The sequence below is a fragment of the Megascapheus bottae genome, chromosome 14 (genome assembly GCF_031878675.1).
Source record: "Megascapheus bottae isolate mThoBot1 chromosome 14, mThoBot2.hap1, whole genome shotgun sequence".
Taxonomy (NCBI): Eukaryota; Metazoa; Chordata; class Mammalia; order Rodentia; family Geomyidae; genus Megascapheus; species Megascapheus bottae.
In genome coordinates, this window is record NC_143522.1 from 53,630,750 (window position 1) to 53,642,803 (window position 12,054).

General features: G+C 54.1%; 3 protein-coding genes across 3 annotated transcripts; 2 read left to right on the forward strand and 1 right to left on the reverse strand.

Moving 5' to 3' along the window:
* Window positions 1–346: 346 nt before the first annotated feature.
* Cideb (cell death inducing DFFA like effector b) lies at window positions 347–3,577 on the reverse strand. The gene is made up of 5 exons (XM_090345306.1): window positions 3,396–3,577; window positions 2,992–3,136; window positions 1,545–1,694; window positions 1,134–1,324; window positions 347–975 (listed from the first exon to the last, which is right to left on the reverse strand). The coding sequence occupies exons 1-5, from the start codon at window positions 3,434–3,436 to the stop codon at window positions 843–845; spliced, it is 660 nt and encodes a 219-aa protein (XP_090201432.1). The 5' UTR covers window positions 3,437–3,577; the 3' UTR covers window positions 347–842.
* A 2,509-nt stretch (window positions 3,578–6,086) lies between these two features.
* On the forward strand, window positions 6,087–7,592 carry Ltb4r2 (leukotriene B4 receptor 2). The gene has a single exon (XM_090345487.1). The coding sequence runs from the start codon at window positions 6,087–6,089 to the stop codon at window positions 7,167–7,169; it is 1,083 nt and encodes a 360-aa protein (XP_090201613.1). The 3' UTR covers window positions 7,170–7,592.
* Window positions 7,593–9,936: 2,344 nt separating this feature from the next.
* Window positions 9,937–11,961, forward strand: Ltb4r (leukotriene B4 receptor). Its single transcript, XM_090345488.1, has 2 exons — window positions 9,937–10,048; window positions 10,882–11,961. The coding sequence occupies exon 2, from the start codon at window positions 10,891–10,893 to the stop codon at window positions 11,959–11,961; it is 1,071 nt and encodes a 356-aa protein (XP_090201614.1). The 5' UTR covers window positions 9,937–10,048; window positions 10,882–10,890.
* The last annotated feature ends 93 nt before the right edge of the window (window positions 11,962–12,054 follow it).

Consider the following 12,054-nt stretch of genomic DNA (forward strand, 5'->3'; position numbering starts at 1 on the left):
GGATCACAGTCTAGGCATGCACCCAAACAGAAAGCAAGAATTATCTCGAAATAATAACAATAATAATAATAATAACCACCAATGCAGAAAAGGCATGGTGTGTGGCTCAGTAGCAGAGTTCCTGCCTAGCAAGCACAAAGTTCTCAGTTCAAACCCCAGTACCACAAAAAGAAAAATCTTACTGGACTGAATATTATGGTCCATCTCTTTAACCCTAACAAGGAAAACTGAGTATGAAGCCAGTCTGGTTCACATAGCCAAATCTGATCTTTAAAAAAAAGTCATTGGTAAACATTTTAATGCTTTTTTTTTTTCATATATTTTTATTGTAATAGAAGGGTTACATTTGCCAGATAGAAGGTGCATTAATTCACATACATTGATACCCTTTTTCATGTCTTGGTCCCTATTTCTCTCCCTCCCACCCCCACATTTTAATGCTTTTATTGGAAATGTTTTTCTTTTTTTTACGAGAAAAGTATGAAGATAAGAGATCTTCAGGTACTGTCAGGACTGTCATTGCTTGGGAATCTCAGCAGTTGGTTTGGATTTAGAGGTAGCAGCAGTCAGGACAGGATTGGGATGTGTGGGGAGAAATAGGCTTGTGGCCTTCCAGAGCCAGCAGAGCTGGAGATATGTATAAGACCAGTCAGTATTCTTCAGGAAAAGGTACAGGCTAGAGGAGGAGGAAATATGCTACAGGTTCTGGTACAATGGGATCAGAGGAGAGTGGAGGAAATCAGGTGAGTTATGTAGCTTTCGCTGTCTCCAGGTCCCCAAACCTGATGTAATAATCCTCACAACGTATGTCATGGAATGAGTCAGGCTAGAAGTTCGGCACCTCAGTAAGAGTGGAAGTGGCCTTGCTGGTGCCACCGCTCAGTCCCCTCCACTATGTGGCGAATGGTGGAGGAAATTCCCAGCAACATGTGGCCCAGGCCTTGTAGCAGGGAGGAGGTCCAACGAAGGAGCTCCCTGAAAGGCACAGACAAGAAGAAAGCAGATAATTAGGGGAACCCAGAGGAGGCAGTGGAGCTAGGGGCCAGGAGGTGGGTATAAGGAAGAGCTAGCTAGATAAGTGAGTGCCAGAACTAGCTGTCAAGGATGGAGTTGTATGTTTGTTGGTCTCTGACCTGAGTACTTTCTTGGGACCAACTCCTTGGAAGTCACAGCTCATGGAGTAGAGTCCATAGAATGTGGCTTTGACATTCAGGCTGCCAAATAGGTCTCGGGGACTTTGCTTGTACACGTCAAAGGTGATGCGTGCGATGTCCTTACTGTGCTTCGGTTTTTCTCGGCCCAGGCCATATGTCAGCATCCCGCTCTGTAGGACACCCCATCAGTACAGTGGACCATCGTACCCCCATAGCCACCACCAACGCCTCTGTACTAGGTCAGACCCACCCCTAGACTATGTCCTCTGCGTGATGTCTTTGACACCTCATAGCACTCCCAGTGCTTCTGCCTCCAACGTCAGAGTTAGGCTAGAGAAGAAGCTTGGAAGAAACAGAAAAGATTGGTGACTATCCCAGCATGGGCCTCACCCTGGTGGAACTCCAGCTCTGTCCCTGCTCCAGCACCATCAGGCATGTGTCATCCTCCAGCATCTGGAAGAAGTCCTCACTCTCCACGGCAGTCCCATCCTCCTCCAGCACCAGTGTTAGCACTCCATGCAGCAGCAGGGTGTCTAGTGCCTGCCCCAAAGCAAGAAGCAGGAGGGCATGGGCAGCTAACCCAAGCTCTCCCCTTTTCATTGTCCAGTATCTATCAGTCAGCCACTGGACACTGGTTGATATCCCAACTCAAATTTCTGGTGCTGGCCCCTCTAAAGGTGGCAGCTTTCTAGGTCCCCTTCCCCTTCTTTTCCCCCTAAGCTGAGACTCCTAACTGGTTTGGTATTCAAAAATCTAGCTATGAGCCAGACACATGCTTGAGTCCAGGAATTCAAGACGAGACTGAGCAACTTTATACACTATAAAAAAAAAAAAAATCTGAGCTGGGTGTGGTAGCTCATGCCTGTAATCCTAGCTACTCTGGAGGCTGAGATCTGACGATCAAGGTTCAAAGCCAGCCTAAGCACAAAAGAACCTGAGACTTATCTCCAATGAACCCCTATAAAACAGGAAGTGAGGCTTGGCTCAAGGGTAGGGTGGTAGCCCTGAGCTGAAGAACGTGGGGACAACGCCCAGGCCCAGGGGTAGGGTGGTAGCCTTGAGCTGAAGAGCTCAGAGACAGGCCCAGGCTGAGTTCAAGCCTTGTGACTCCTCTCCCCCCCAAATCTGCCAAGATCTTGTGAAAAACACCTTTCATCCTTCCACCTATAATGTCATACTCCCTTTCCTACTAATAGTTCTCCACAACTATTTCCAGTGATTCTAACTTTTTAAAGGCCTTACTCTGCCCGGTATCTGAGGACTTTTGCATATTCATCTGCTTTTATTCCTTTGATAACACTGGAGGTAGCCCATTTCCATAGTACAGATAAACAGGTTTTGCTAACTTGAATAGCTCCAAGGTTTGACAGGAAGCAAAACCGATTTAATTTGGATTTTCATTCAAATCACCGTTCCATATTGACTTCTGAATTCCATCCCTCTAGCTCAGTGTTTTGCTACTCCCAAAGAAAGCAAATTGCCAGTCATCAGTGGTGCTTGCCTATAATCGGAGCTACTCAGGAGTCTGAAATCTGAGGATCACTGTTGGAAGCCAGCCCAGGCACAAAAGTCGATGAGACAGCTCCAAAAAATGATTAAAAGATCCAGGAGTGAAATGTTACTTCAGCAAAAGGAGCTTAAACCCTGGCCCTTAGTATAAGCCTCAGATTAGCCATACACACAAAAATGTACCCAAGTGCAGTGGTTCACTGGGCTTGGCCCCTACCTTTTACCCTGGAAAGTTACATGACCCTTTCTGTTCCACCATTCCAGGTTGTCACTATGCTTGCCCCTTGGCTGCCTCTACCGCAGCTACCCAGGAAGTTGGCTCACTCACCTTATCTAGCAGTTCCTGGCGAGTGGCTGCAGTCAGACCTTTCCGGATTGTCCGCTTGTGGTCACAAACACGGAAAGGTCGCTGAGGTGGTGGAGCTGAAGTCCAGACCCTACGGCCCAACTCGGAGCTGATGTTAGCTACTGACCTGGTGGATGGGAGGGAAGGTCCAGGGGGTTAAGGAGTATGGTAATGATGGGGTGGGGGCTGAAGGATTTAGGGAGGGTCCTCAGCTTTCACATTAGCCAAAAAGGCCATAGAGTTGGAGTGGGGATTAGTGGCTCCGGGGTCGGGATAGACCTGTAGAGGGGAGGACAGGCAATGAGATGCCTAAGGCCTGAATGCTGTGTGGTCCCTCCTATCCATATCCCTAGTAGTAATGTATAGTGAGGAGAATTAGAATTTACCTCAGTAGGCCATTGGGATTCAAGGCTGAGAGATAGTCCATGGTAGAGGGAAGGAGTGGGCAAGCTGCTGCCCCGGGGCTTCCGAGTCCAGGTGATTCTCTGCCTTGCTGGAGCTGAAGTGTTATTTTTGTTACAAAGCTAGGAACTTGGTGAGGTAGGAGATGAGTCAAGTCTGGACTCTGGCCCCCCCTGCCTGGCCAGTAAGGATAAAGTCCAAGGGGGAGGGAAGGAGGAGGGCCCTGGAGGGGTGCTGGAAGTAGGATGGCCAAGCTCATCCAGAGAGAGAGGGGGGGGGAGGAAAACTGGAACTATGTAAAAAGGATATTTTAATATCTGTAGGAATTTCCAGGGACAAATTTGTGGCTCTCAGTTCTTAAAGAAGCTGCATTACAGGTGGACTGCACTGTTTGTGCTGCTACCTAGTGGGGGAGCCCAAAAGCTGCATGCAGCCTTGGTGAGAAAACCAATTTAGGATGAAGAGGTGGGAGCTTGGATGGAGCTTGGGTTGAGCTTGGAGAAAATGAGGTTCACATGTGTCTGAACATGGTATGAGAAGGGTGGATCAGGATCCCTCTTACCACCCAGACCATTTCTGGTAGCTTTAACCGTTTCCCAGTTCCCCTTCTTGCTCTCTGGGTTCTGACTAAAACACAAAGTGCCAGTGATGCAGACAGCTAGCTGCATTTCCCATGCAGACTTGATTCTAGGCTGGGGCCTTGAACATTCCTGGACAATGATGAAGATGTTTGGGGGGAGCTTGAGCGTGGCATAGTGGTAGAGTGCTTCCCTAGGTTCAATTCATTGGTACCACATACGCAGAAAAAGCCAGGCTGTGACTCAAGTGGTAGAACACTAGCTTTGAGAAAGGTCAAGGACAGTGCCCAGGCCCTAAGTTGAAGCCCCAGGACTGGCAAAGAGAGAGGGGGGGAGATATGTTCGGGTTATTGCCCCCAAACCTAAACCAAACTTGTTAAAGCCTCACGTAAACTCCATAGTCTACACAGTTGTGGCAGGGGATAGGTAGAATACCTCATCTCTCTGTCTCAGGAAGGACAACCACTGCTCATACTGTAAATGGATTGTCCTGACATTTAGTATTTTGAAATGGCCTTGTTTTGAGATATTCTGAGGTACTTTCTTGTGGGAACTGTTCTACCATTGCTTTGAGGTGTGTGCCCTAGGTATAAGAATACTTGTTAGGCGCTTCAGTGGATAAGGCAAACTCTTACAAGTTTAAGGACAAGTAGAATGGCCTTGTGCCTCTTTAACAATCTTCACACAATGGATCTAGCCGCAGTCCTTCGTCTTGAACTTTCTGCTCCCTTCTAAGAGGCTGCTAATGCCTCTTGATGGCTTTTGTTGGCTTTCCTCTTGCCAACTTAATCTTCTTCCCCATTCTTCCTGGCTGACCTCCCAAATGAAGGGTTGCCTGTACCCATCTGTGGCTGTTTTAGAGGAAATCAAACTGAATGTTGATGGTGCCCTTGTTACTAGGGAAGCCCAGTTTGGCTGTTGACCGGGCAGATGCTTTTCCCTTCCCCTGCTCTGTTGATCTGCCAGGACCCTTTCAAACCTCATTCCCAATCTGCCTGATGTCAAGAAGAAAAGCTTTCTATATGTCTGCACTGCCCCCTCCTTCCTTCCTTCCTTCCCTCCCTCCCTCCCTCCCTCCTTCCTTCCTTCCTTCCTTCCTTCCTTCCTTCCTTCCTTCCTTCCTTCCTTTCTTCCTTCCCTCCTCCCTCCCTCCCTCCCTCCTTCCTTCCTTCCTTCCTTCCTTCCTTTCTTCCTTCCTTCCTTCCTCCTTCCTTCTTTGTCTCCTGCCTTCATGGTAACACGTTTTGACTTCTTAACCAAGTCATCAGCACCTTCACCTTCATGCATACCTTGTTTATCCCAGGACACTATTACCACCACACTTTCCATCCACTGAAGAACGGGCATTGCAACCTAATGAGAGCCCAGAGGGTTCAAAGCAAGAGATGGGAGGAGGTAGTAAAATGGGGCTCAGCAAGGGCAAGCTGCTGAAGACAGCAGCGGGCAGAGTTGTCACCTTTTCTGTGGAGAACATAGATAGTATAAAAGGTGGGCTGGAAGGACTGGGGTCAGCGATGGGCAAGTGGGGTGGGTGACATTAGGCCCAGGGTCAGGCTTCAGCAGCCTGCTCCTCCCCCTTCCACAGCTAGGACACTTTATCTGCACCCCCAAAGCCTTTCCTGTTTCCGAGAGAGGCGGGCTCCCTCATGCCCGGGCCTGTTAGTGATCGGAAGCTGGAGGGTTGAAGGAGGGGCCTTCGGAAAGGCCAGGATGAGTACCATCTTGTCCCTCGTCATTCTCGCCTCACCCTCTGCAGGAGCAGGAGCAGGCACCTCACACACCGCCGCTTCACCTTCAGCTTCCCTAGGCCCCCAGCTCTGCCTGTTCCCAGCTGAGTAAGTAGAGCTGTCCACGCCCTGGTATTCTCACCACCCACCCTTTTGCTCTGAAGTGTAAGGACTGGGGCTGGACAACATCGGGGCCAGGCCACCGGGGTGGAGGTGGAGATGGTGACAGTTTGGTCCGAGGAGTGGGTGCGGGAGTGGAGGGGGGCAGCTGACAGGGAGCAAGGTGTGCAGGGAAGTGGGCGGGTCCCCGCTCACCTCCCCCCGGAGGTAATCCCGGCATCTGCCTCAACCTTCCAGCCCCCGCGGAAGGATGTCAGTCTGCTACCGCCCCCCGGGGAACGAGACCCTGCTGAGCTGGAAGGCCTCGAGGGCCACGGGCACCGCCTTCCTGCTGCTGGCGGCGCTGCTGGGACTGCCGGGCAACTGCTTCGTGGTGTGGAGCCTGGCAGGTTGGCGGCCCGCGCGAGGGCGCCCGCTGGCGGCCACGCTGGTACTGCACCTGGCGCTGGCCGACGGCTCGGTGCTGCTGCTCACGCCGCTCTTCGTGGCCTTCCTGGCGGGGCAGGCCTGGCCGCTGGGCCTGGCGGGCTGCAAGGCGGTGTACTACGCGTGCGCCATCAGCATGTACGCCAGCGTGCTGCTCACCAGCCTGCTCAGCCTGCAGCGCTGCCTGGCCGTCACGCGGCCCTTCCTGGCGCCCCGGCTGCGCAGCCCGGCCTTCGCGCGGCGCCTGCTCCTGGCCGTCTGGTTGGCCGCTTTCTTGCTCGCCGTCCCCGCGGCTGTCTACCGCCACCTCTGGAGCGACCGCGTGTGTCAGCTGTGCCACCCGTCGCCGACGCACGCCGCCGCCCACCTGGGCCTGGAGACCCTGACGGCCTTCGTGCTTCCCTTCGGGCTGGTGCTCGGCTGCTACGGCGCCACGCTGGCGCGGCTGCGGAGCGCGCGCTGGGGCTCGGGGCGCCGGCGGACGCGCGCCGGGCGGCTGGTGGGCGCCATCGTGCTGGCCTTCGGCCTGCTCTGGGCCCCCTACCACGCCGTCAACCTGCTGCAGGCCGCGGCCGCGCTCGCCCCGCCCGACGGGGCCTTGGCCAGGCTGGGCGGCGCGGGCCAGGCGGCGCGGGCCGGAACCACCGCCCTGGCCTTCTTCAGCTCCAGCGTCAACCCCGTGCTGTACCTGTTCACCGCCGGGGACCTGCTGCCCCGCGCCGGGCCCCGCTTCCTCACGCGGCTCTTTGAGGGCTCGGGGGAGGCTCGGGGGAGCAGCCGCTCCAGGGAGGGCACCATGGAGCTCCGAACCGCTCCTCAGTTGAAGGTCATGGGGCAGGGCGGGGGCAATGGAGACCCCGGGGGCGGCCTGAAGAGGAGCAGTCAGGAATGGGACCCCGAACTCTAAATCCTGCCACCGGGCCTGCCCTTTCCCACCCCTTCCACTGCCTCGTGAACTCGGGACGGTGCAGCTTTCCACAGTACTGTCCCGCTGATGACATGGGGCAGGACTGTGACACACGTGGGGCAGGCCCGGGTTCTGCCAAACTGGGGATTGTGAGGGTGAGGAGAGTCTAGGCTTCACACGCACGCACACGCGCGCGCACACACGCCCCTCATGTGCTGGCAGGTTGGCAGGTATCCATGTGCCAACGTTGCGTATTTGTTGCCAATAGCAATCGTTGTGAAATATACGGGTACACCAGTCGACGATGGCTGAAGGGTGCTCTGTTCGGTGCTTCGTGCCGGAGTTGAACTGAACCCATCTGGTTCCCGTGTGGGCCAGATGGATGCTGGGTAGTGCCAGGCCTCCGTGCCATTTCCCCCTCTCCTCTCCACCCAGGTTGCCTGGTTCTCCTAGGCAGAGCCATAGACCCACTCTGAAAATAAAGGGACAAAGCGAAAGGAAGAGATAGGAGTTTGGAAAGAGAGCAGGAGCAAGACCCTCTGGAGTCTATGCAGGCTACCTGAGGAAGAAACCACTCTGGAAGGAGGCCAGAGGTGTGTGTTGGGTTCCTGCTTGACTCATGGTTGGGATGGGGAGAAACACACAAGTAACGCACATAATAGCATAGGAGCCATCAAGCCCTCCCCACCGAAAAAGCACCTGACTTGAGAGCCTAGACACCAGTGCTTGCTCAGCCAGAGGGATTAGGGGCTGGGATGAGGTTTTATGGGGAATGGTAAGAATGTTTGGAATAAAGGAAAATTCAAGGGGAGTGACATTTCTGCTTTTTATTTTTTGGCCAGTCCTAGGGCTTGAACTCAAGGTCTGAGCACAGTCCTTGGGCTTTCTCAAGGCTAGTGCTCTACCACTTGAGCCACAGCACCACTTCCAGCTTTTGTGTGTGTATGGGGGGGGGTACTGAAGAATTGAACCCAGGACTTCATGTATGCTAGGTGAGCACTCTATCGCTTAGCCACACTACAGGCCCTCTCCTTTCTTTTTTCTATTAGGTCTGTTTTCTCTCTTCTTTCCTTTTTCTCTTGTTTCCTCCCTCCCTCCCTTGCTTTCTCTTTCTCTCTCCTTCCTTCCAACCTTTCATTTTCCTCTGGTGCTTTAACTCAGGGCCTGGGTACTGTCCCTTAGCTTTTTCTGCTCAAGTCTGGTACTCTTCAGGAAATATCCATGGCCAATCTCAGGATCAATCCATCCCAATTAGCTCCATGTTAATATTAAAAGTATCTAGTTCCATCAGTCCTTCAGAAAACTGATATTTCTCCCCAAGTAGTTATCTTGATATTACCTCAGGCTGTGCTTCAATAATTGCTCACATCGCCAGAAGAGGCCAAGAGAGCAAAGGAAATCTAGTCCTCAGGATCATGCCAGGAACACGAAGCATAAGTTTGGAATGAGCGCTTGAGGCAGGAAGGCTGCTTAGGGAGGGTCATCCTTGGTGGTGGTAGGGGAACCCACAAAAGAGATGGGCTTGGGAGCAGCTGGAGAGAGGAAGAAGGACAACCAGTTTCTGTCTGAAGGGGCTCTGGTTGGCTTAGAGCTCTGTTCCCAAACACAGGTTTCTTCCTGTCCCAAAGTTGTGCTGAGGTCCAAGTTCCCTGACTTCAGCTGTTATATATTCTCTATATCACACACCGGGTGATATGGAGTCAGAAAGCCCTTCCTCAATGCTGTCTTCAGTTCTTGCTGTGGTTTCAGCCTTTTTTTCATCACATCCTCTGCCTGACATTTACTGGGCCAGCCCAGCTTTTCTCAATGTAGAGCACTGAAAAGCACAGGAATTCCAGAGTCTCCCATAGTGTCACGGCTGGTCTCTTTCTTGTCTCAGGATTCAAGGCTGCTGGGAAGCATCCATGTCCCCACACCCTCACTGCTGTTCTTCATGCTCCACCCAGCTTAGCTCACCTCTCCTTTCTCTATCTGTCAGAGGTGCAACTGGACCACCCAAGACTGTGGAAATGTAGGAATATGTGCTGAGCACTGAGCACTTGTTCTGAAATTCGGCCTTGGCAAAGCAACCACACAGTTGCCACAGGACAAGTGGCAATGGGAAGAAGAAGCAGTAGGTGTTCTGTGAGGTCAAGGAGTCCACTTGGACTGTGGCTCCACCAGAGAGAATGAGAACTGTTGACTTTGAATGGAACCAGCCCATCTGAATGAAGAAGGGAAAGGAAAGTGCCAGGAAGACGGCCCTCTTCTCACAACCCAGTTCATGACTTGAGCGGAAGCCAAGAACGGGGTGCTGACCCATCAGTTTAGTGACATACTTTCTAAATCATGCTTATACAATACTCACTCAAAACCTAGTCATAGCTTTAACCCACACTTCTCAATAGTCTAAAAATCTACATTATGTGTAGTGATATTCTAATGTGAAATATATACCTTTTTTTTGATGCTAGTGTTCTAGCTTTTCAATCTGAGCCTGTTTCCCTCTCTCACTATTATACAATTCATTTACTCTGTTCAATTCTCTAGTCTGGGCCTGCATTTTGACACCACACCCCAGCCAACTCACTCTCTGCACCCCACTTTCCCTCCCTCACTGCCCCTTTCTGGGCTCTTCTCATTTGGCTCTTACTTTTGGGCTGCCTGGTATATGGATTATCCTCTTTTTAGTAAAGGAGGAGGTGAGGGTTTCAGCCCCACCCTCAGGAAGAGAGTCTTTCCCCTCCCTGTGCTCTGTGTTACTTCCTCTCTGGCTGATTTTGCTGATTGTACCCAGACCTGGGGCACAGCCCCTGGAACGGGTACACACATCCAGGGATTGATGACATTTTGTTCTCCCCTGAGAATTATCAGCTTATAATCAGTACCTGGAAAAACTTGTAAGTACCTAGGAGGACCATGATGTGTGTGTGTGTGTGTGTGTGTGTGTGTGTGTGTGTGTGTATGTGTATGTGTGTGTGTGTGTGTAAGGAAGTGGGTGGGACAGATGCAGCCAGGGGAGAAGATGTGAAGGACATCTCCAAAGAAAGCCCACCAGTGTAAAAGGAGTGGTGAAGATTTAGCCTCCAAATCTGTCCATGAACTCCTTTCTGTCCTTGCCATACCCGGTATACCCTGTTCATCTCCAAGGAGAGCAGCTAGGCAACTGATTGGGAAAAGTTAGTTAGGCTAAAGACCAGAGAGCCTGACAGGAGTCAAGGAGCTAACTAGCCATTCAAGGAGTACAGCATTGGTGAAGAAGCTCCCAGTTGGTTCTGGGTTGTATGGGGTCCTAAGGGAAAGAGTCTTACAAGGTCTGTTGTTGCGGTATGTTTTGCAATTGGGTCTCTGAGCAGGAAGGAGCCCCATGGGCCAGTTAGGAAATGAGTCTCTTTGCCAGATCCCCCTTAAGACAGGTCAGGGACTGGTAATGTGAGTTAGTGGTAGAGGGCTTGCCTGGCATGCGTGAAGTCCAGGGTTCTATTCCTCAGTACCACATACACAGAAAAAGCCGGAAGAGGCACTGTGGCTCAAGTGATAGAGTGCTAGCCTTGAGCAAAAGAAGCTCGGGGACAGTGCTCAGGCCGAGTTCAAGCCCCAGGACTGCCCCCTCCGCCCCCCCCCCACAAAAAAGACAGGTCGTTGTTGGGAACGCGCCCCCAGTGCTTTGGGAGAGTGTTCACCCCGTGTCTGGCTCTCTGCGCACTCATGTCTCCACCCCCTCGCTTCCCAGGTCTCTGAGATGGCCGCGAACACTACATCTTCCGCAGGGTCGGTCCCTTTCGGGGTCCGGGTCGTGTCTCTGCTGGCGATCGTCCTGCTGTCCGTGGCGCTGGTGGTGGGGCTCCCTGGCAACAGCTTCGTGGTGTGGAGCATCCTGAAAGCCATGCGCAAGCTCTCGGTCACTGCCCTGTTCGTGCTGAACCTGGCGCTGGCCGACCTGGCTGTGCTGCTCACCGCTCCCTTTTTCCTGCACTCCCTGAGCCGCGGCTCGTGGCGGTTCCACGCGGCCGGCTGCCGCCTGTGCCACTACGTGTGCGGAGTCAGCATGTACGCCAGCGTTCTGCTGATCACCGCCATGAGCCTGGACCGCTCGCTGGCCGTGGCGCGGCCCTTCGTGTCGCAGAAGGTGCGCACCCCGGGCGTGGTCCGCTGGGTGCTGGCCGGGATCTGGCTGGCGTCCTTCCTGCTGGCCACGCCGGTGCTCCGGTACCGCACGGTGGAGCGCGTCGGGCGGGACAACCAGAGCCTGATGTGCTTGGCCCAGTACCCCAGCCCCGGGCACCGCGCCTTCCACCTGCTCTTCGAGGCCTGCACCGGCTTCCTGCTGCCCTTCGCGGTGGTGGTGGCCAGCTACTGGGACATCGGGCGCCGGCTGCGGGCCCGGCGCTTCCGCCGCAGCCGCCGCACGGGGCGCCTGGTGGCGCTTCTCATCCTGGCCTTCGCCGCCTTCTGGCTGCCCTACCACCTGGTGAACCTGGCCGAGGCGGGCCGCGCGCTGGCGGGCCTGGACCCGCGGGCCGGGCCGGCGGGCGCGCGGCTGACGCTGGCGCGCGGCGTGCTCATCGCGCTGGCCTTCCTGAGCAGCAGCGCCAACCCCGTGCTGTACGCCTGCGCCGGCGGGGGCCTGCTGCGCTCCGCCGGCCTGCGCTTCGTCGCCAAGCTGCTGGAGAACACCGGCTCCGAGGGCTCCAGCGCCCGCCGCGGGGCAAGCCAGGCCCAGACTCTGAAGGACGCCCCGGCCCCTCCGGAGCCCGACACCACCGACAGCTTCACCACCTCCAGCTCGCTGAAGAAAAGCCAAGTGGTCTAGGCCAGGCGGGGAGGAGGAGGTGTGGGAAGGAGGAGGAGGAGGAGGGGCCGGGGAGGAGGACCCCCCGCGGTGTGGGGGACCCGGGGGGGGGGG

Excerpts from the sequence above, each read along its gene's own strand:
- Cideb (XM_090345306.1), bottom strand. The coding sequence starts at position 3,436 with ATGGACTATCTCTCAGCCTTGAATCCCAATGGCCTACTGAG. Across the intron at positions 3,137-3,395 it reads AATCCCAATGGCCTACTGAG|GTCAGTAGCTAACATCAGCT; the intron begins GTAAATTCTAAT and ends CCCATCCACCAG. Across the intron at positions 1,325-1,544 it reads AGAGCTGGAGTTCCACCAGG|AGCGGGATGCTGACATATGG; the intron begins GTGAGGCCCATG and ends GGTGTCCTACAG.
- Ltb4r2 (XM_090345487.1), top strand. The coding sequence starts at position 6,087 with ATGTCAGTCTGCTACCGCCCCCCGGGGAACGAGACCCTGCTGAGCTGG.
- Ltb4r (XM_090345488.1), top strand. The coding sequence starts at position 10,891 with ATGGCCGCGAACACTACATCTTCCGCAGGGTCGGTCCCTTTCGGGGTC.